The sequence below is a fragment of the Bidens hawaiensis genome, unplaced genomic scaffold (assembly GCF_021521415.1).
Source record: "Bidens hawaiensis isolate Kalapana, Puna unplaced genomic scaffold, B.hawaiensis_p1.1 tig00002617_1, whole genome shotgun sequence".
In the NCBI taxonomy this organism is placed as follows: Eukaryota; Viridiplantae; Streptophyta; class Magnoliopsida; order Asterales; family Asteraceae; genus Bidens; species Bidens hawaiensis.
The window spans coordinates 1,809,752-1,834,518 of record NW_027491142.1 but is presented as its reverse complement, the minus strand read 5'-3'; the positions used below and the strand labels follow the sequence as shown (position 1 = coordinate 1,834,518).

The window sequence follows — 24,767 nt, the reverse complement described above, 5'->3', positions numbered from 1 at the left end:
AGAGGTTTTATTTTTCACATAAATCTAACGGAAAACCAATTTTTTTAAGACATAACTAGTTTGCAAAAACCCGAAACATTCAACATGACTCAATATACATTACCTCCTCCCGGAACTTTAATTGTCCCAATTAAACCCGGTGCCAACAACCCGAAAATTGAGTCGAAAACGAGCGAAAAATCACACATTGGCAAAATATATATTGTATAAATGTGTTTTTCGGCTTGTTTTAAACTACAAAAAGCATTAATGTCCAACATCCCAAACTATGTCTCAACACTAGAAACACTCGGTATAACCCAAACCGACCCAACCGCAACCGCGAAAAAAAATTTTTAACAAGTGCCAACCCAACCAACCACACCCAACAAACTTAAATAATCTACCAAACCATACCAACCCGCACCCAAAAACTAACTCATACAACAAACTTTAACTAAACCCGATAACTAAGTAATCAAAACAAAGAAAAAACTATCACTAAAAAAACATAACGGTTACAGAGTTTACAAGAAACCATACCTTTAAGTGGTGTAAACCCGGATAAAACTTGCAAAAAAGTAAGAACTTAGGTGTGTGCAAGTGAGGAGATTGGTGAAGATTTGGTTTAAATTATTGATGAGTTATGATATTAGGATGATAGGTTGATTTTAAGTTTTAATTTGGTGAAAAGTGGTGAAAAATTGGTAGAATTGGTGAAGAATGAGGTTAGGGTTCGTGGGTTTTGGGTAAGGGAGAAAGGGGAATTTGAAAAAAGTGGTGAAAAATTTGTATAATAAGGTTAAAATCTTTAAAAAAATCGGATATAGCTGGTATATGGCAGCCGCGCCGAGCGGCCTGCCCTTGTCTTCACTCCGCGATACACGGCGCTTAGGGGCTGAATATTTTTTGCCTCCGCGTCGCGTAGTGGGTTCTGGGTTCCCTGTCGCGCCGCTCGACGGGGCTTTTTAGTTTTTGAAACGTCTTTGCCTTAGAAAAATTTTCAGAAAATTACCAATTCTTTGTTATGCCCTTTTTATGTTTTTTTTACATGTGAAACTTACCTGGCATCTCTTGCATTCTCGTCAAATATTTTCGTCATGATGGTTATGATTACTTGAAACGACTCGACGACGCAACAAAAATACAAAAACTAGTGTCAGCGACTTAAAGAAAATAAAAATGAAATAAAGCAAATTATTCAAAATCTACACTTGAGTTTTCACTCAAGAACCGCTTCGATGATTTAGTTCGATGGATCGAGGGGAGTTTCCTCCACCCTGATTGAATCCCCCGGCCCTCCAAGATAATGCTTTAAACGATGGCCATTCACTTTTCACGTACTTCCATTGTCTGTATTTTCTAACTCCACCGCTCCATACGAGAACACTTCCTTTACCACATACGGTCCCGTCCACTTGGATATCAATTTACCTGTAAATAACTTCAAATGAGAGTTAAATAATAATACTTTATCACCTTTCTTGAAGTCTTTGCCTCCCTTTCAACGTCGATCGTGCAACACTTTCGTCTTTTCCTTGATATCCAAGGATCAAGAATATGCCGCATCACGAAGTTCTTCCAACTCATGAATTTGAAAATATCTCTTCCTTGCGTCTTTAGTAAGATCAACATTCACCGTTTTCAATGGCCAAAATGCCCGATGTTCTAACTCAACAGGAATACGACATGCTTTACCGTAAACTAGCATAAACGGTGTAGTACCCAACGGTGTCTTATACGTGGTTCTGAATGCCCATAGCGCGTCATCCAATTTCTCCAACCAATCTTTCCGACTTATCCTTACCGTTTTCTCCAAAATTCTCTTCACCCCTCTATTAGCATTTTCGACTTGACCATTCTTTTGTGGATGGTAAGTGGTAGAGGTGCACTGAGTAACTCCATAACGAGCTAATGCCTTCTCCATGATGGAATTACAAAAATGAGTACCTCGATCACTAATAATTGCCCGTGGAGTCCCGAAACGAGTAAATAACTTCTTGAGAAATCTCACAACAACTCTAGCATCATTCGTGGCCAATTTTTGGGCTTCAACCCAGTTGGAAATATAATCTATCGCCACTAAAATATACTTGTGACCACCGGAAACGGGAAATATTTTCAGTTCGTTGACAAGCATCACACGTCTTAACAAATTCCACCGCATCTTTTACAACCGACAGCCAATAAAAACCACTATCAAATACATTTTGAGCCGTGGAATGCGCTCCTTGATGACCTCCCATTAAACCTTCATGAACATGTCTCAAAATATCTAACCCTTCTTCTTTTGTCACACATCTTCTAAGAATCCGGTCACCACCAATCTTGAAAAGAAAAGGATCATCCCAAACATACCCAGTAATATCCCGGAAAAACTTTTTCTTTTGTTGCGTAGTCATCCCTTTAAACACAAGGCCCGTAGATAAATAATTGGCAAAATCGGTAAACCATGGCAAACCTGGCTTTTAGGCCGCAACAAAATCGATTGACTCATGCGGGAATCTATCACCAATCTCTTCCTCACGAATCTCTTCTCTCTTTGAATCTTCTAAACGGGAAAGATGATCCGCCGCAACAACCACCCCCTTCTTATCTTTAATTTCTATTTAAAACTAGGAAAGTAAAAGAATCCACTATATGAGATGGGGCTTCACGTGTTTCTTGTGAAAGAGAAAACGCAGAGCTGCATGATCGATAAAAACAGTGTTCTTTGAAAGAACAAGATAAGACCGGAACTTGTCAAATGCAAACACAATGACTAAAAGTTTCTTTTCGGTGGTGGTGCAGTTCTCTTTGGCATCATTCAACATCTTACTTGCATAATAAATTGGGTGAAAATGTTTCTCATGTCTTTTCCCCAAAACCGCCCCAACCGCGTAATCACTCGCATCGCACATGAGCTCAAAAGGTAAGTTCCAATCCGGTGACACGTGAATAGGGGCACTCACGAGTTGCTCTTTTAAGAACTTGAACGCCTTCAAACACTCATCATTGAACCCAAAAGGGACATCTTTCTCTAATAATCGGGTCATCGGGCGGGTACCTTTTTGAGAAATCTTTGATAAACCGCCGGTAGAAGCCTGCATGAACAAGAAAACTTCTTATAGCCTTAACATTTGTCGGTGGAGGAAGCCTACTAATTGTGTCAATCTTCACCCGATCCACCTCTATATCATCTCTTGAAATTTTATGACCCAATACTATCCCTTCCGTCAACATAAATTGACACTTTTCCCAATTCAACATGAACTTCGTCTCGATGCACCTTTTCAACATCCTCCCAAGATTACCTAAACAATGATCGAAAGAATTACCATATACCGAAAAATCGTCCATAAAGACCTCCATGGACGTCTCTATCGCATTCTGGAAAATTGCCACCATACAACGCTGAAAGGTAGCTGGAGCATTGCACAACCCATACGGCTTGCGACAATACGCATATGTACCATACGGACATGTAAAAGTTGTCTTCTCTTGGTCTTCTGGTGCGATTGGAATATGAAAATAACCTGAAAAACCATTAGGAAAACAATAAAATTGCTGAACTGCGTGACGCTCCAACATTTGATCAATAAACGGCAATAGGAAGTGGTAATTTCTAGTAGCATCATTCAACCTCCGATAGTCAATACACACACGCCAACTGGTAACCGTACGTGAAGGGATAAGTTCATTTTTTTTGTTCATAACAAGTGTCATCCCCCCTTCTTTGAAACAACTTGTGTCGGACTTACCCATGGAGAGTTCGAAATCGGGTAGATCATTCCGGCATCCATCAACATAAGAACTTCTTTCTTGACAACCTCTTGCATATTCGGGTTAAGATGCCTGTGGGGTTGAACCACCGGTTTATACTCATCTTCCATCAAAATCCGGTGGGTACAATAATCTGGGCTAATACCTTGAATATTCGAAAGTCTCCATGCAATTGCTCCTTTATGCAACTTCAACACTTCAATCAACTTTGACTTCTCTTCCTCCGTCAACTTAGAAGAAACAATAACGGGCAAATTCGAGCCCTCTTCAAGTTAAGCATACTCCAAATGTGACGGAAGAACCTTTAATTCCAATGGATCGGGTTTTTCAACCTCTTTTTCACAATAACCTCACAAACCTCCATAATCTCCACCAAGCAAGAAACATCATCTACCACTTCTTCCTCATTAACCTCCATAATACCCGTCAACTCTTTCTCCACACCTGTCCCACCTAAATCAGTTCCACAAATATAATCAAGGCACGTATCCAAACCCAGAATAAAAGAATTAAGAAAATACACCGAATGGCATGGACCACTAAAATCATCATTATCACTCGGATGCTTCATCGACTTAGCAACATCGTAAGTAAAATTCTCATCACCAACCCGAAGTGTGATCCTCCCATCATACACATAAATAAGAGCCTTCGCCGTTCTCAAAAGCGGGCGACCAAGAATAATGGGAACCCTTTCGTCGGCCTCCTTGTCAAGTACCACAAAATCTATCGGAACTACAAACTTGTCTACCTTCACTAGCAATTTCTCAATAATACCTCACGGATACCCAACTCCAACTTCTCATACAATGAATATGGCATAAGATTAATAATCGCACCCAAATCCACCAACGCTTGACTCATCATATCACTTTCGAACATACACGGGATTGTAAACACACCCGGATCCGACAACTTTTCCGGGACCCGATTCAACACTACCTCCGAACAATCCCCGCTAAGTGGAATAGACGAAACCTCTCCTAACCGATCTTTTCTCTTGAGCAAATCTTTCGAGAACTTCGCATACTTTGGCATGTGTTGAAGTGCTTCAATAAATGGAAGATAAATCTTTAACTGTCGGAACATATCCAAAAAATGCACGTATTCCCTCGTGTACTTTTGATGCTTTGAGACGAGCGGGATACGGAACATAGGCAAGATCAATATCGGGTGGTGGCCGGAACTCAACCGGCTTTTTCTCAACTTTTGGCTCAATAATTAGTGTTTTACCTTGTGACTTACCCGGGGCCTCTATATCAATCTCTTCATCCACCACTTTGTCTCCTTCAACTCCTACCCTTTCTTTAACAACCTCAGAGCCCAAAACCCTTCCGCTACGAGTAGTAATTGCATTCAATTGAGCGGCCGGATTCGGCTGAGTAGTACCCAAAAACTGTCCATGAGGTCTTTCATCTAGACGGAGAGCAATATCACCCATGAACCTTTGGAGGTCATGTAATGAAGATTGTTGATTTTTGAAGAGTAAATCGTGTTCGGCAAACTTTTTCTTTGTAACTAGATCTCTCTCTAAGATTTGCTTCATCATATCCTCTAATCATCCTATTCCACCACTTGAATCCTACACATTATTTTGAACATTAGTACCATTGGTGTTATTATTATTGAAATACTGACCTTGTCCTTGATTATAAGAATTTTGGAAGCCAGGTGGTGCGCCTGCCGGACGCCAATTGGAGCTGTTCGGATTTGGGTTCTTGTAGGTGTTCCAATTCTGATTATTGTTGTTGTAATTGTTGGGAAACCTATTCTGACCAGCATCAAAGTCGACCTCTTGATTCATCAACGGGCACTCCAAAGTGCCATGTCCATCCCTACAGAACTTGCACTTGTCCACCTTCGTCTTAAGTTCCTTTACCTCTCGAGTTAATGATTCCAAAGAAGCGGCCACACTAGTATCCAGATTATCCTGGTGTACACCTCGAGAAGATGAGGATGCACTGCTGACAAGAGTTTAATTCCCGCGAGGTGGCGCATTGGCATAATCTGATCGAGCAACGCTTTCAAACATCTCGTTGCATTCGGTGACATTCTTCTTTGCCATTAGATTTCCTCCCGCCGCCGTGTCGAAACGAACTTGGGTTTCGTAGTTTAGCCCATTGTAAAATTTCTCCATAAGAGCCCATGGAGTGAGATCATTCTGTGAGAAAAGAGCTAGCATGTTCTGGAAATGCTCCCAAGCATGACAATATTGTTCATCCTGCTCCATGTGAAACGAGTGAATCTGATCACGAAGAATAGCCGCTTTAGCAGGTGGGAAGTATTTCTTGTTAAAAGCTGAACGCAGTGCTTCCCAAGAAGTGAACGTGCCAGGTGGCTGAGTGTCAAGACAAAGAGCCGCTTTTCTTGCAAGTGAAAGGGAAAAAGATGTAAGAAAATAGCATTTTCGGTAGCACCTTGTAAATTATATGTTTTCAAAACGCGGTAGAGTCGGTTAATGTGAGCCGGTGCATCCTCGTCACCGCGCCCATGAAACTGATTAGTTTGAACGATGTTGTTTATGACCTATGACGGAATCTGCCACGAGTTAGGATTGTTGATCTCGGGAAAGACGATGCATGATTGGTTTCCAATGAAGCCATCGTAGGCTTGTGCAGCAATTGGTCTATTGTTGGCCATTTGGACGTCTGGTTGACTTCTCGAACTTTTTGGTGGTGAACTGTTTGGTGATGAATTTGGTGTCGAATCAACTTCTAAAGGTTGTTTCTCTGCTAACGAACTAGCCTCGGTCTTCAACGGAGAAAATTCAAGACTAGCCAGTGGTGGTCCTTGCGAACGAAGATGTGGCAAATACCTGAAAAACGCAACAGACCAAGTAAGTAGACTAAATATAAAAACTAGAACAAAAATAAACTAAAATTTAATTAGACTCTTACGACTCAAAATAAAACAATAACACGTATTTATCAACTAAGTCCAATTAAAGCTAATAACGCAATCGCCAAGAGTCCCCGGCAACGGCGCCAAAAACTTGATGTGCTAAAAGTAGTCATATAATTTATTAACTAAAATTACGCTAAACTAGACACTAAGTAATACCCTAGACTCTTAAACTTAACTTAAACTACTAACCTGTAAGTGTACCGGTCGACTCTATTACAGCTAAGTAAGTCCGGATATGGAACCCACGAGACTCTATAAATTACGTATACTAGCTGATTAGACTCGACTTACTGACACAACTATTTAATAATATTATTTAAGGGGGAGTTTTAAACTATTTAGTTAAAACCTAACTAATGATTAACTAAATATTACTTAAATAAACCAAATTATTAAACTAATACTTAATTAATTAAAACTAACACTAATTAATTAAATAATAATAAAACATAATCATTACTTTAAAACTAATTAATTATATATACTAAATTTAGCCCTAATTGATTAAACTAATAAACTAAAGAAGAACCTTAGATTAATTCAGATGATAAAAGCAACTACCTAGGCTAGAATCCCCTAAGTTACGACAATCAATTAACTGGGAAACTTAAGTTATGGTACGGGGATCGTGAAATAAACCCTTGACAGAAAACCCGAACAGGACCCTTGACCTTCAGAAGACACCTATGGATTTCTAACAAGTTTTAAGACTCACCAGTTTTATGAATTAAAATTCCTTACGGTTTTTTAATAATTTATATCTAAGTATCTTTTTGACGAAATCCTACCTTACAGCACGGAAATAAAAGATAGCAAAATAGACTCAACTGACTTAATAGACTAAGTTGACGATCAAACCTAGACGAACTCCTTACGAAGAACTAAATCTAACGATCTTGACCAACAAAGATCTATCAATAACCTATCACCTTACAACTTTCTAGGCTAGCAGCTCACTTTTATCTATTTAATTAGTTTTATTGTTTCTATGATCTTAATTGATATCAATCATAAACTAGTCAAGAACACACAGTAAATGTGAAATAATAAATCCAAGTAAATAAAACCGAGCAATCATACGCATCAATTATCTAAACTCAACAGGTTACTTAAAACATAAAATCCATAACGAAAAGTAATCCCAATCAAAATCAAACCGAACAAAGGTTCATCACGACCTAGGTAATTTATTAAGTTTAGCCTAGCATCGTATAATATAAATCAAATAAAACAAATAAAACCGAAAACATGGTGAAAATATAAACAATGAAAGATTAGAGGCGATAAAATTCGTTGTCTTCGATCTTGAACGTAAAGCTCTTCACCAGATGTTATCTTGCCTTAAAGACCTCCACGAAACTCGAATAATAGCTCTGCAGAACTCCAAATTTGTCATGTGGCAGCATTTTATGTTTAGGTTTAAGTTAAGGATGTTTATAAACTGAAAACATGGCCCAAAATTTTACAAAAACGTCCAAAATATAACACCAGGTCCCTCTAAGAGCCGCACGGCCCCAAATGGCTTGCCCACCGTGCGGTGCGGCGTGAAGAAATAGGGTGGCAGGTAAGATTAGCCTGGTCCGATCGGTTATCTTTCCGGTTCCTTCCTGACGCATTCCTTATCTCCGTTTTGGCTCTTTTTAACTCGTTTTTCGCCCTTTTCGATCACGATCAACTTCCATTGCCTACAAAAAAAATGCTAGTAGTATACATATCATGACTAAAAATGAACAGAAACAATTAAAATATTAAATAAAATATATACGGGAAACATAAATATTTAGCATTATATCAATGCAATTTATAGCCAAACAGTTTCCAGGCACGACTCCATGCTTCGGGTAACATGGCCCGGTGCTTTGGATCTGACAATTTTGTTACGAACCAGAGTGACTGATATTTTTGCAGCGAAGATTCCGGCTCGCACTTTGTGGCACGTGGTCGTGCCAGCTGAGGCAAGCCTACGTGTTTTTGAGACTATTCTTTTATTTGATTTTATTTTTTATTTATAAACAAAGGAGCATTATACAAGGCCTGGTTTAATGAGGGTCTTGGCCAGACCCTAATTTCATTGTGTTTATTGTGTTTGGTGGAGGATTATTACCTCCGAGATAGCTTCGAATGGTCCATCGATGTATGGTTTTAATCGATGCCCATTAACATTAAACTCTTGGCCATCATAATTTAAAGTCTCGACTGTCCCATAGTCGAAAACTGATTCAACTATGTATGGGCCTGTCCAACAAGATTTCATATTTTCTAAGAAAAGTCGTTAACGTGTGTTGTATAATAGTACACGATCTCTTGAAGTGAGCCGCATTTCTGCAAGGAAACTCATTTCGGTGAGTTCCTTCACGAGCTCTTGAAATTTGATGAGTAGCTCGGTTTTGGAAAAGTATCAGGTTTCGTTTCTCTGTTGTCGACGAACGATAATTTCATTGCTCAACTCACCTGTCATTTTGATTTCTCAGGGGTGAGGGTTTATGATTGGTTTGGCGCAAGAAATGCATTCGTAAGAGGTGAAATTTATAACCAAATAGTATCAAGGCACGACCCCTTGCTTTTGGTAACACGGCCACGTGCTTTGGATCTGAAAATTTTGTTACGAACCAGACTGACTGAAATTTTTGCAGCAAAGATTCCGGCCCACATTTTGTGGCAAGGGGGCGTGCCAACTGAGTAGCGCCCCCGTTTTTTTGAGACACTTCTTTTATTGTTTTGAAAACGAAGGAACATTATAATAGACCTGGTTTAATGAGGGTCTTGGCCAGATCCTACTTCCAGTGTGTTTATTGTGTTTGGTGGAGGATTACTACCTCCGAGACATCTTCAAATGGCCCATCGATGTATGGTTTTAATAGATGCCAATTAACTTTAAACTTGTGGCCATCAGAATTTGAAATCTTGACTGTCCCATAGTCGAAAACTGATTCAACTACGTAAGGGCCTGTTCAACAAGATTTCAGCTTTCCTGGGAAAAGACGTAAATGTGTGTTATATAACAGTACACGATCTCTTGAAGTGAGGCGCATTTCTGCAAGTAGATTCATTTCGGTGAGTTCCTTCACGAGCTCTTGAAGTTTGATGAGTAGCTCGAGTTTAGAAATTTATCGGGTTTCGTTTCTCGGTTGGCAAGGAACGGGAATTTCGTTGTTCATCTCAGCTGGCATTTTGCTTTCCCAGGGGTGAGAGTTTATGTTTGGTTTGGCGCAAGAAATGCATTGGCAAGAGGTGCAATTTATAGCCAAGAAGTTGGCAGGCACGACCCCATGCTTCTGGGAACACGGCCCCGTGCTTTGGATCTGACAATTTTGTTACGAACCAGACTGACTGAGATTTTTGCAACGAAGATTCTGGGCCGCACTTTGTGGCACGGGGCCGTGCCAACTGAGGCACGCACCCGTGGTTTTGAGAAACTTATTTTTTTTAAACAAAGGAATATATATACATGGCCCGTTTTAATTAGGGCCTTGGCCAAATCCTTATTCCAGTGTGTTCATTGTGTTTGGTGGAGGATTACTACCTCCTAGACAATTTCGAATGGTCCATCGATATATGGTTTTAATCGATGCCCATTAACTTTGAACTTTTGGCCATCAGAATATAAAATCTCGACTGTCCCATAGTCGAAAACTGATTCAACTACGTATGGGCCTGTCCATCAAGACTTCAGCTTTCCTGGAAAAAGACGTAAACGTGTGTCATATAACAGTACACGATCGCCAACTTGAAACTTTTTGTTTCAATTTAAATGGGTTTCGTGTAAACGTTTAGTCTTCTCTTTGTAAGACCATGAATTTTCGTATGCCAGTGCTCATAGTTCATCGAGCTCGTGAATTTGATCTTCCCGATTTTTACCTGCGGACATTAGATCAAAATTTACTGCTCTTAGAGCCTAATAAGCTTCGTGTTTTAGTTCAACTGGTAGATGACATGTTTTCCCATAAACCAGTTTGAAGGGTGTTGTTCCTATGGGGGTTTCGTAGGCTGTTCTAAGGGCCCACAAAGCGTCATCTAACTTTTCTTTCCAATTTTTGTGATTCATTCCTATAGTTTTTTCGAGGATCCTTTTAATTCCCTGTAAGTCCTTGGAACGGATCTTTCAATGTGATATCAGCAATCTCAATGTTATTGCTGAATATAACGCAAGATGATTCAAGACAAACGATTAAGCAAGTAAAGAACACACGGGATGCTTCAAAACATATGTATATTAGCGTCTAATACTTAAACTCTTGTTACACAAAAAAACATGTTCAATAATACTTGTGAACGGCCAACATAAACCCTACATACGACATATCTATACATATGGGAACTTCAACCTTGCTCATTACAAGCCCAAGCCCACCGAGATCATTGTGATTTCGGCTTACATATCAAACCTACCAAAATACAAAGCAAACTAAGACCCAAGGACAAACAAATTAGTATATACCCAACAATCTTCCCCTTGGTTTATATCTTCGTCTTCAATCATACTCAAGAATATTAGCGTCACCTTATTTATATCCTACATACCACAATCTCATTCTAATTATCGATACCACCATCCTTGTATACTCTTTTGCAACAGCCTCAAATAGTGGTTCAGCAACAATCTGAAATTTTCTCAAAGTCTTGATATCTCGTTCATGAAACTTAAGTAGATTATGTGGGTCAACAAAACAATATTGCCGACGAATGAGAACTGTAGAAGTTTCACTGTCATATGCCCAAAATGTCATCTCATCAAGTGATTCCTCAGGAATAGAAGTAGATAGCACGATGTGACTTGCTTTGTTGGTAGCGGGCCACATCACATTCATCATCGTCTTTCCAGTCTTCGGATCATGAACTCCATTAGCTTTCATCAAAAATGATTCAGCTGTTGTCATGTTCAGGAATCCCTGATCGACTTGTCTCTTTAAGAAGTTCCAAAAGTTTGTAGCGATCTTGTCATAATTTGGATTGTCGAATGGAGCATTGATAAGGTCGCTGAGATCTACCTTTGTCCAGGATCCAAAATACTTCATCTTTTTGTAGTACTCGGTAGTCCCAGACCTTCGTTTCACCCACCACATATTCTTATCAACATCGAAACCCTAGGATATAACGACAGATCGATCACCGTACTTATCTGAGAAACCCCTCTTGAATGTAACAATAAACCTGTCCGGATGATCGGAAGATTCAACGTTCTGATTGGAGTTCTTCATAATAAGAATCTTCTTCTGCAGCCTGTCGTATTGTTTAGCGGCTGTTGGAGGTGCAGAGAGATACTGTTCTAGTGGATCTATATTTGAAGTCGTGCATCCACTAGATCTGCCACCTTGATCATCAACGTGCAACTTTGAAGCAACGTCTTCATTGCTTTTAATTTCGTCTTCAAACTTTTGAACGAGTTTCTGTTGGAGGTCCAGGTACATAGCAGTAAGACCACCCATGTTAGACTGAAGCTCTTTGATCTTTAAATCTTTATCGGTGTTGCTAGCTTCAAGTTCTTGTATGCGCACATCCTTCACAATTGAAACTTGTTCGATTTCAAAGACTCGACGTTGTAAGGCTTGTATATCCATGGGTTCAGCATCAAGAGTAATACCCTTGCCCTTATCTTGTAAAAATTTATCTTGCATAGCAAGAATGTGAGAAATTTTCTCAGAAGCACTTGAGTTTGACTGACCAATCGGGTTAGAGGATCCCGATGGCTCATCAAATAAAGGAATATCAGCTTCAAAATCAAATTCATGTGCTATGTCATCAAAAATTTGCTCTTGAGTTGGAGGTTCAGCAGTGGGTGAGCTTGCATCAACGTGAGTCTCAGCAGTTTCTGATTCACGCTCTGGTTGTTGGCTTGTTGTTGTTGTACCCAGCACGCCGGGTCTTGGATCTTTCCTTCTTCTTTTTTCGTGGAATAAGATCGGCGGCTGGTTCTTAAAGGATCTCTTCATATTGTGTCTTAGTGACTGATTGAGGAGGTTTCAATGCAGTCGACTGGAGCTGTTCCTTAAATTTCTTAAACTCCCTTAAAGGATCTCTTCATATTGTGTCTTATTGACTGACTGTTCATATTGTGTCTTGTGTCTTAGTGACTGATTGAAGAGGTTTCAATGCTTCTTGGTGTTCTATCTCCATCTGTTGTACTAGGTTTATCATCGTCTGAAGTGGTTTCAAACATAGCAGTGAACCTCTGAGAAGGTATCTCATGCTTGTCAGCTACTTGATCACTGGCTGGTACAGGCTCAGTCTCAGCAAATTTTCCGAACTTGACCAGTTCATGAAGGCCTTTGTAGACAACCTTCGATCCCTTTATCAATTGTTTACAGCCCAAAGGTATTAAGACCCATGGCTTTCAGATCTAGCGTTTCTACAGATTTGGCAAGATCTGAATAATGGGAGTCAAAGATCATCTGTAGAAACCTTGGGTACTTGAGAAACATTTCCTTCTTCTTCCCCTTCAAGTTGCTTATCATTTCAATGAACACGAACTTAGAGTAATTATAGTTCCAGTTTATGATCAGAGCAACCACAGCCGACATTTGAATGTGGCTAATCTTGTCTGATCCCCCCTTAGTGTCCTGACACACATGTAAAGAACGTGTGAATCAGGAACCTCCAGTATGGATGGAAAAGTTTCCTGATTGCTGGAGGATACGATCCTTCATAACCTATCCTGACTATAACTTTTGTAACGGCGTCAGTTGGATATTCCGTTGGGTAGTCTGGTTGATCGCCGAATAAAAGAACTTCACGTATTATGGCCTCTGATATGACGACCGGCTTCTTCTGAATTTTGGAGTCAATAGTACCAGCCCCTCCCGCACCTCGTTACTTGATAGAGGCATTATTCCAAAACTCCATGATCATCTTCTTGCATATGACATGAATTTCTCGTATAGCATGAGAAATCCTGCAAGTGTTGAGCCCCACGATGATAGATTTGAATTTTTTATGCACCAGGGGTGGATCATACATGCATCAAGCTATATTATGAGTATCCACAATCTTTAAATGATCCTGATCAGCCATTACTGCAACAGACGAGTCAAGTTAATAAAATATTTACTTAAAGTAACAATAACTTAATATCATGAGGACACATATTAAATTCAAAAAACATCAGGGGCCAAAAGTGATAAAAAACAGATGATGAGGGTCATTGATGTAAATTAATATGAGATTTCGGTCCAGGAAAGAGTTCTCTGTCCACATATATAGATCTCGATCCACATAAAGTGATTTAGGTCCAACATATAGTTCTCTGTCTAGTGATTTCGGTCTTGTTTAGGGTTTTCTGTCTTGTCCCACTGAGAATAGGAGTTCCCAGTCAACTGAGGGAGTTCTCGTTCAACAAATCTACCGAGAACTCTTAGTTTGACCATACATTTTCAGTCAAACCTTCTGAGAAAAACCCTTTGGGTTTCTCTTTGAAATCCGGGTCATCTTCTCCAAACAATCAAAATCTCCATTAATAACCAAAACCTGCAAGAACCCTCGATATATTTCAACACAAATCTTAACCATATCAATCGTTCATCCTAACTAACGTATATCACATGAACCATTGGTTTATCTAACTTGTTCGATGGTTCCTCTCTTGTAGCCATGCCCTAGAAGATGAGTCGTCGACGTTGCTTACCATGCCCGAGGCACTTGATGAAGAACATACAGTGCTTTATCAAACTTGTAGACATGATTTGGATTCTATGAGTCAACAAATCTCGGTGGCTGATCCACATAAATCTCTATTTTGACTTTTCCATACAGGAATGCAGTCTTGACATATATCTGATACACTGTGAATTCTATGTAGGAGGCGTATGCCAGAAAAATCCAAATAGACTCAAGTCGAGCCACGGGAGCATAGACTTTAGTTTAGTCTAATCCATCAACTTGACTAAAACTACGAACGACGAGCCATGCCTTATTTCAAACTATAACCCCTGTATTGTCTTGGTTGTTGCGAAACACCCATAGTGTAGCCAATGTTTTCTTTCCAACGGGAAGCTCAACCAAATCTCCAAACTTTGAGCTTTTCAAACTGATTCAATTCCTCATGCATAGCAGCCACCCAACTTGGTTCTTGTAGTGCCATTTCCACTGACTTAGGCTCTATCTGAGAGATGAAACAAGATAACAGGCAACTGTTGATTTGACCAGTCTGGCTTCTAGTGAACACACCTGATTCAAGAGGACCTATGACATTGTCAATTGGATGATCTCATTGAATTCTTGACGGAATGGAATGCTTGGGAACATAACTAGTGGGAGGTAAGTTAGATAGATCTTCAAGGATTTCAGTGAGAGGGTTCTTTCATCCAGATGTTACCATACTGTGTGAGTACGAGTTGTTGGCAATGTATTCATTAGGAATAACATCTGGTAATAATGTACTTCCGAAAATCTGACGAATCAGACTCTCCCCCTCAACTGTTGGAGTGTTGACTGCAGGTGAAGGTGAAGACACATTTTCTGTAACCTTTTCTTGCTGATTGTCTGACACTGGCTGAGTGGTATCCAATGATTATGAAGTATCAACACCCAAAACTGGGGATATGTGATTGTCTGCAGGAACTTCATCTTCCTCATCAGCAGAATTTGAAACTCCAGCACCTGAAGTATCTGTATCGACAAATGGAAATACGTTGAAAGGCTTAAAGAGTTCATTATAATCGAACAACAGTCATGACCAACGTGAGCATCAGTCTCGTTCTCTTCCAACCACCGCACATAATACGATTCTACTATCTTCTTAGTTAACTTGTTGTAGACTCTGTAAGCAGTAAGACCAGCATACCCAACAAAATAACAATCATCAGCTTTGGCCCCAAACGTTGGAGTCGATTAAAGATTTAACAGAGTACATGGAAAACTAGACCCCCGAAAGTGTGCAATGTGGGCTTGTGACCGTAGACAATTTCATATGGAGTTTTCATTTGATACTTGTTAATCAGCACTCGATTTTGAACGTAACATGCCGTACTAACAGCCTCAGCCCAGAAAAACAATGGCAGCTTTGAATCACACAACGTGATTCTTGCCACCTCAATGAGAGTTATGTTCCTTCATTCGGAAACACTATTTTGTTGCGGTGTCCGAGCTGAACTATACTATCGAAGCACCCCCTTTTCTGCGCAAAAATAGTTCAGTGAGGATTTCTTGAATTTCGTGCCATTGTCACATCGAATACCCTTTAGCCTTAAGTTGAGTTGATTCTCCATAAGCACCACGAAGTGTTTTATCAGTTATATTGTTTCTCTCTTATTTGACAAGAAAAACACCCAAGTAAAATGTGAGTAATCATCAGTAATAACAAGACAATAAGAGCTGCGAGAAAGACTCAAGATATGAACGGGACCAAATAGATCCATATGCAACAACTGAAAGACAGATGAAATGGTGATTACCAATTTTGGCTTATGAAATTTACGATTATGTTTACCCAAAGCACCAGCCACACATTTTTCAGTCAAAACAAAATCTTTGACAGGTAAACCACGCACCAAGTCATTTTTAGTAAGACGATTAAGATTTTTTATATTTGCATAACCAAGACGACGATGCCAGAGCATGGCATTATGTTCTAACAATTTTGAAAACAAGCAAGTTATTTCATCAGGAACATTTTTGTTCATGTCGATCACATAAGCATTATCTTTTCTTTGTGATCTCATAAGAACCCAATCATCTGGTATATACCAGGTTTCAAAATCAAACACTCTTTGTTAGTAAAATGAGTTGAAAAACCTTTATCACAGATCTAAGAAATGCTCAGTAACTGTGTTTCAACTTAGGAACGAAGTTAACATTTTCAAACTTTAGAACACCATTATTATAGTACCCTTCTGTGTAATATTCCCTTTCTCTCCTCCCACAAAGGAAACATACCCACCATAAAAGATTTCAATGTCGTGTAGTTGAGAAATGTCTCCTGTCATGTGCCCGGAACAGCCACTATCAACATACCAAGGTCTAATGATATTCCTCCATAGCTGTTCCTTCACAATGTGTGAGATTAGTTAGATTTTGCAACCCAGTCCATGGTAACACTGGGTAAACCTGATTCAACTACATTTGTCACGGGTTGCCATGACATGTCTTCCCAGTTATCTAATATGGGATTTGATGCCTTTTTCACCGGAGACTTAGGCAACCATTCGTGTCTACCTTTATAAGATTTACTGTTATAATTACGAATGGATGTCTTAGTCTGTAGTTTACAAGTGGGAGACACCTATGAATTTGTCTTCCTAACTTGTTTCGGTCTAGAAACCGAGTTGGTTTTTGAGATCGAAGCACATTTTCTGCCACCTTTACGAAACAAGTTAGGGTTGGTCTGATGAGGACTAATCCTACCAGATTTGTTTCTGTTCCAGTCACCATCAGATGGATTAGTATAGTGATACCTGAAGTCTCGTCGATAGGTATTACGAAGCATATTCCTATGATAGAATCTATAATATGGGATATATGGACGGTGTGGACAGTTTCTAGCGATATGACCAAGGGTGCCACAATTAAAACACGTTTGACGTTTTATATGAAATTCACTGCGGTCAACTTCTTGTCTGGACCTGTTGTTTGGACCAGTTCTCTTTGCCTGGTGTATACTACACGACACATTGTTTGGTTTATCACCCTTTTGATCATTTGAGCATCCCTTTTTAACAAAATTAGGCGATGAATATGTATTATCCTTTTTCATATTTTTTAACTTATTAAAAACCACATCACCAGAATTCAAAGTTTTAACGGAAAAAACCACATAATTGTCTTTTGCTCTTAAAACCAGAGCCCACACAAACAGTCAAAATAACATAATTCAAAACAGGTAGTTTCAAAGAAACATTGGAATTAATGTTTTTATTATTCAAAAAGGCGGATCATCATCCTCATTAATCCAATCCTCGACAATTACTTCATCTGCACGTGAAGTAAACACATTAGTATCATTCACCCCTAAGGTTGACTCAGTAGTTTTTACTGAATCAGGAGCATCTTTGCCAATCTCACTGTTCTTACCATATTTCATGGTTTTTACCCTTTCTTCCTATTCTTCGGTAACAGGAAGACTAGTGTAATTCTCGCTATATGGAAGGGGTACAGACTGTATCCAATCCCCTCTCTAGCATTTTCTTTCCACTATAATTGATTCTCAATCATGGAGTTAACAACAGTACTGGAGCCTTCGAATTTTTTAAGGTCTAGTTCAGATCTGTTAAATTTATCAATTAAATAAATAACCTCTAATTTAGAGGCTTCTAGTTCGGTAGTTAACTCGGCAATTTTCTGTTTAGCATCTAGATGATGACAGCATTTTATACAAAAATCTGATAGAAGTTTAGAAAAATCCTATTCTGCCTCAATTTTATCTCTAAAAGCTTTTTCATTTTTCATAAGAGCAAAATTTTTAGATTTTATTGCTTCCATGTCTCTAAGAAAGTTACTATTATGAGATTTATAGAGATCTATTTTATTAACGCAAGCATGAGAACATAGTTGAGAACATACCTCGGATGAGTTGGAGGGCGTGAAGTCCATGAAAGCAAACTGAAGCTCCTTGACTTGTTCTTCCGCTGCATTCTCTTCTTCAGCGATTTCAACACGAGAAAAGTTTGCAGTCTGATTATCCAAGGCGAGAGCTACCATCTGATCATTCCAGGAGAATTTTTGAACTACCATTCCCTGTTCACCTTCAGTTGTACCTGTCCCGTTGTCTCCCCTAGCATTTCCCACTGGAACTAGAGCCCTTTCTCTATTCCTTTCCTTTGCTAGGTTGGTGCATTCATGAGCAAAGTGACATGGATCGTGACAATTATAACACCTGAGAGTGTCCTTGTTAAATCTCACCTTCTGAGTTGCTGGCACGTTCTAGTTTTTGCTGCTTGTTCTTTTTGTAAACTTCTTTGTGCGAAACATTGCCATGGCGATTTGCCAAGAGATATCCATTTCTTCTACATCGTGAGGATAAATATGATCTAGCTCAGCAGCTACTACTGGTTGAACCAGATCTCCAGCAAGAAAGGCATTGTAACAATTCATGAACCTCTCCATCAAAGCAATGTTTTCCTGGATTTCCATTTGAATGGATGGAATCTGACTGAAACCCTAACTAGAAGAAGCAGAAGATGTCTGAGGTTTAACAGTAGTAGCAGATGGTTGAGCAGATTTAAGAAAGAATATAGGTGCAGGTTGTGATGGAACTTGAGAGAATTGACCCTGAGTGGACTTAAACGTGGAGAAATTGTTCTAAGGCTGATACTGCTGAGCGTACTGTCCTTGAGAAGTCTTGAACATTGAGAAACTGTCTGGAGAAATGAGTGCATTGTTAGAAGCAGTACTGCAGCCAGCTACATTGTAAGAGTTTCCATAGTTTATGGTACGCTGCTTGTCATCCATGTCACAAGCCTTGATGATCGTGATAACCTCTGACATAGTTTGCTTGTTGAGATCGTTTGTCTTCTTAATCACAACAACATTCATGTCCCAGCATTGAGGCAAGGAATTAACCAGTTTATTGCTTGTTTCAGCGGCTGTCAGACTGATATTTGCAGACCTCATCTCAGTCACAAAAGTTATGAAGCTATGCAGTGGAGTTTCAAGTGATCCCCCGGTACGTGATTAAACATATTGAACTTTTGTCGCAAGAGATCTTGACGACTTCTTCTCATGTCTTCGTTACCTTCATACACTTCAATCAAGGTTTCCCATAGTGCCTTAGCAGACTGTAATTGATGTGCGAAAAAATATATATAAATAAAACACAAGTCGCAACTAAGCTTTAAAAACCAAACAATCTATCCTAGTTCACACAAACGGCAAGTGTACCGGTCGCGTATAGCACAGATGAAGAAAGTCCGGATATCGAACTCGAAGACACGTGAAAATGTTTATAATCACAAAACTCTAACCAAGACTCAACAAAATATTTAATTGATTTATTTTAGAATTGATTTAACTACTTAACTTAACTAAATGAAAAATTTTAACAAAACTTCGGAAACTTTGACTGCAGTGATAAAAACGTCTACCTAGGTACGAATCATATTGAAGGAGATGACAAGACAATGGATTGAAAACTATCACGACACCGGTTCTAAAGGATGACACAACTAAGGTTCGCTCAAGAAGATCAGATTACCTCTCGGTCTCACTAACAAACTCTAACTTATCTTAGTTGATTTCAAGAACAAACCGGGAAAACAAATTATTAACGTGTTCTAATACCGACTCACCTCTCGGTCTCACCGACAAACTAGGCTAACGGAAACGAATACTACGCAACCAAGGATAGAGGAACAATTCAACTTAACTTAAACTAGACCACCTAATCGCTCAAACACCCAAACCCGACAAAAACAAAACCCGCTCTCGCGCGATCTTAATTCTAACAAGTAAAAGTAATGAGACGAGTTTACTTCTTATCACCTCTCGGTCTCTAAGAAGGTGTTTCACAACTGATTTTATTCAATTAATTTACCCACTTATCCCTACGGTTGTACACCCCGCATTTAAACCCTAAACACAAAGTAAATAGCCTTAAACATGCAGCAACTAATCAAAACCGATTCAATTAATTAAAGCACGAGGTTATTAGGTATAATCAAACAAAACACAGCCACCAAACACAATCTAATTTACTATTAAATCAAACTTTACATTAACAATTTAAGCCATGATCATTAACAATCCATATTACTAGTAAAAACCTAACAATATTCATCAAACCTAGGTAGAACAAACAAGATTAGCTACTCATTAATTTTGGACAGCCATTAACATTCAAGTAAAACATCATAAACATCATTATAAACATAATCAAACTCATTCAAGATCCAAGAATAACTAAATCAAAGTCAAACAATCAATTACTTGCAAAACAATCCAAAGAAAAAGATCAATTAAACTAGTTAGGGTTCTTGAACAATAAACAAAGTTTAAAGATGATTACTTAGGGTTATATGGCTGAGATTAAGGATGTATTTTATGCCTAGCAGCTGCACAAGAGTCTCCTTGATGTTCTTCTTCCTCTCCAGCCGTCACAGCCACCACAGCCGCCAAAGATTCTTCTTTTTCTTTCCCTTTTTTCTGCTGTTCCGATCGCAAGGAGGCTGCCAAGTTAGGGTTTTTATTTTTTCGGGTTTCTTGGCTGGATTCTCTTCAAAAATCAATTAATTATCTTAATATAATATTATACAAGGCTTCTAACTTGTGGGCTTAGGTTGGGCCTTGAGTTGTAGCATTAAAACTTGACCAACAAGGCATCTAGAATCTTCCAAATTAACTCTTTTTTCACCATCTTTCACAAATCTACAATTAACATTTAAACTTTGTAAATTATTGCACTTAACCCCCAAAACATTCATAAAATAAACAATTAAGCATAAAAACCATGATAAAATCATAAGGAAAGTATGTGTGTTTTACTACACATCAAACATCCCCACACTTAAGACTTTTTCGTCCCTGAAAAACATTTGACTGCAGTTGGATCAGAATCGGAAAACCAAAGTTAAATCAAACATATAGGTTAGATTTTAAAGTTCCGAAAAACGCAAAAACAGCGATCATCGATACTGTTGTCCACCTAAACCCATGCCTTAATCTTTACCGGGACAAATAGGATCCAACAATAATATTACTTAGTGGTTTACACAACTAAGACCCGCTTATTTTCTGCTTTTACCGGGCCAGACCACCCCAACTTGACTTAAACCTCAAAGTTAGCAGAATTAAAACTTTGTTACTCAATATTTATGAATAGTTAAGACGATCAAGGGTATTGTTTATCCACCTAAGCTTAAGCATCAAAGTCTATCAAGCAGCCATTAGATACGATTAAGGTTCAATTAATTTATAGCTAGTGTTCCCCACAACATGACATACCCTCTTTATCAAGCAATACCCCAAATCCATCACCATAGGTGAGTATGCAAAATTTCATCTGTAGGGCTTACATGTAGCGTGTCCCTTGTGGTCCGTTTCTTAATTGTAATGAGACGCGAGCAAGGGGACCCCACATGGCTAACAGCGTGGATGATCAAGTCTGTAGTGTATTTGTACTTTTGTACTTTTTGTGATCATGTTTATAGACTTATAAGGGTTTGCTCTTTGGATTTATTTTAAATATCCACAACCCCACTTAGGAATTTTGAATACCTAGATACATAGATTGCATACAGACCCATGGTCTCCGGACCCGAAGCATCCCATCAATACAGGATTTAAGGTTATAAAACCATACGCCAATGAGGTGTAAAACACTAAACTAGCAGTTTAAGATTTATATCACAGGCTACACGGCATACTCTAACGTTAAATCTACCCAAGCATCATATGATAACGTATTCAAATTTTTAAAACTCACGATACTTCCACTTTTTCATACAAAAATTTTAGGCTTGAGTATGGCCCGACCTTTCATTGCTTATTTTCCACGGACAAAACGCTTTACCCACAAAAGATTTCCGTTTAACCGTTTTATCAAATTTGCCCTTTCATTTTCAAGGCTGAGCCTACAGACACATCCCAAGTTAAGTGCGTTTTTTTTTATTTATCTCATATTATTAGTAGTTTGAAAAACCGATTTCCGGTAAATATCATCATCTCCCACTTTAATGCAAAAGAAGCTAAAAACAAGGGACATTTTTTTTAACTACGTATGAAAACGAAAAACAAGTGAAAACTAACTTTTTATTTTATTTTATTTATTTATTTTATTTTATTTTATTTATTTTTTATTTTTTTCTACAACTAAGTAAAATAAATTCTCATCCCCATACTTAGAACGAAATCGTCCTCGATGAGAACAAGGAAAAGAAATAAAATAAAAATAAAACGTAAAGCATAAAATTAAAACTTGAAAGAACAGAAATTAAAATAGAGAACGGGTTACTCCCCTGGTTTAGATGCAGATTCTTCATCAGCTGTGTATGACTCGAACGAACGATCGTATAGCATTTCATTCGCGGCCGCAACCTCGGGTTAACCAGTTCCAAAACGCCATCAGAGCTACCATGCGCATAATAATACCTGTAACAACTCAAACTCGCTCGCATGTAGCGGCGTACAAAACAGAAAACAGAAACATAAGAAATAAACATATTTTTGTGTTTTTGAATTTTTTAATTTTTATGATTTTTATTAAATATTTATTTTTTTGCATTTTTATGTTTTTATAAATATAAATAAAAATAAAACAAATAAAAACAGATAATAAAGGGAATCATAATACAAACTCTACATCTCGGGCTGTCTCCCGAGTGATGCATCCATCACGACTATTCCTCGGTGAATGAGTCAAGGTAGAACACCTCGACTGTCTGATCAGTTATCGGCTCTCCTATGTGTGCTTCAATCTATGGCCGTTCAACTTAAACTTCCCGCTTCGATCTTGTATCTCAATCGTGCCATACGAGAAAACCTCAGTGACCGTGAACGGTCCCGACCATCGGGATTTCAACTTTCCCGGGAATAACCTCAACCGTGAGTTATACAGTAAAACCTTATCCCTACACTTGAACTGCTTATTACCCTTCAATTTCATGTCATGCAGTTCCTTCGTATGCTCCTTATACCGAAATGATTGTGCATATGCGTGATCCCGGAGCTCCTCTAATTCGTGTAATTGATGGAAACGATTACACTCTGCGGCGGGTAAATCAAGATTAAACCTTTGAAGGGCCCATGAAGCGCGGTGTTCCAATTCAACAGGAAGATGACAGGCCTTCCCATAAATCATCCGAAATGGTGTGGAACCAGTCGGAGTCTTGTAGGCTGTACGGAAGGCCCACAGAGCGTCATCTAATTTGTCGGACCAATCCCGACGATTTGAACCAACCGTTTTCTCGAGAATACGTTTGATTCCCCGATTACTCACTTCTACTTGCCCACTAGTCTGTGGGTGGTAGGCGGTCGCAAGCCGATGGGTGACCCCATAACGCTTCAACGCCTTATCCATCTGCGAGTTGCAAAAGTGAGTACCTCGATCACTGATCAAGGCTTTCGGGACTCCAAAACGAGCAAATAGACTTTTCAGAAAACGAACTACCACTCGGGCATCATTGGTGGGTAGAGCTTTGGCCTCAACCCACTTAGACACGTAATAGACGGCCACGAGTATGTACTTGTTTCCACGTGAAGATGGAAACGGTCCCATGAAATCAATACCCCAAATATCAAAAACCTCACAAACTTGAATGGCATTCTGGGGCATTTCGTTTCGTGAAGAAATGTTGCCGACACGAGGAGTTTAATGATATCCTTCTTTACGACCTCTTGCATTTTCGGATTAAGCCGCCGTTGCGGCTGGACGACAGTTTTGAAATTTTCCTCCATGAGGATTTTATGAGTGCAGAACGAAGGGTTGATACCCTTGATGTCGATAATCTTCCTAGCAATAGCCTCCTTGTGCTCTCGTAGCACCCTCAACAACTTCTACTTCTCGACCTCGGTCAACGCAGATGCAATGATAACCGGAAGCTTCCTCTCTTCATCTAAAAATGCATACTCAAGGTGGGAAGGTAAATCCTTAAGCTCTAAGGGAAGAGGAGGACTCTCGACCGAAGGTCGGTCCATCGGATCGTCTCGTACGATCTTAGCAGACACGCCAGATTCAGGGGTATGCGACTCGGTGTCGTTATTTAAGGACTAATTGGTTACGACAACCATTTCAATCTCCGGAATCTCCCTATCGAGAATCTGGGTGTCGGAGGCAGATCCTCCACAAATTTCACTGAGAAACTCCCCGACATGCTCCATGATGGTATCAATGAAGTATAAGGAGTCATCAGCAGACTTGGGGTGTTTTAGTGACTGTCGAACGTCAAATGTGACGTTCTCATCCCCAACTCTTAAGATTAATTTACCCTCACAGACATCGATCAATGCCTGTGCAGTGGCAAGGAATGGTCGGCCCAAGATGAGTGGGACACTATCGTCATCGTTCATGTTTAGGATGACAAAGTCCACCGGGAAGATGAACTTGTCGACACGAACAAGCATGTTCTCGACCACCCCTCGGGGGTATTTCACAGAACGATCAGCAAGCTGGATACTCATACGGGTAGGTCTCGGTTCGCCTAGACCTAACTTGCGATACACGGAATACGTCATGAGATTAATACTGGCACCAAGATCTGCCA

The 24,767-nt window shown here is 39.3% G+C and overlaps 1 protein-coding gene across 1 annotated transcript; it reads right to left on the bottom strand.

Moving 5' to 3' along the window:
• Nucleotides 1-2,615: 2,615 nt before the first annotated feature.
• Nucleotides 2,616-5,182, bottom strand: LOC143620611 (uncharacterized). The gene is made up of 4 exons (XM_077092269.1): nt 4,862-5,182; nt 4,519-4,818; nt 4,100-4,447; nt 2,616-3,062 (listed from the first exon to the last, which is right to left on the bottom strand). Exons 1-4 carry the CDS (start codon nt 5,180-5,182, stop codon nt 2,616-2,618), a joined length of 1,416 nt encoding a protein of 471 aa, XP_076948384.1.
• Nucleotides 5,183-24,767: the final 19,585 nt, after the last annotated feature.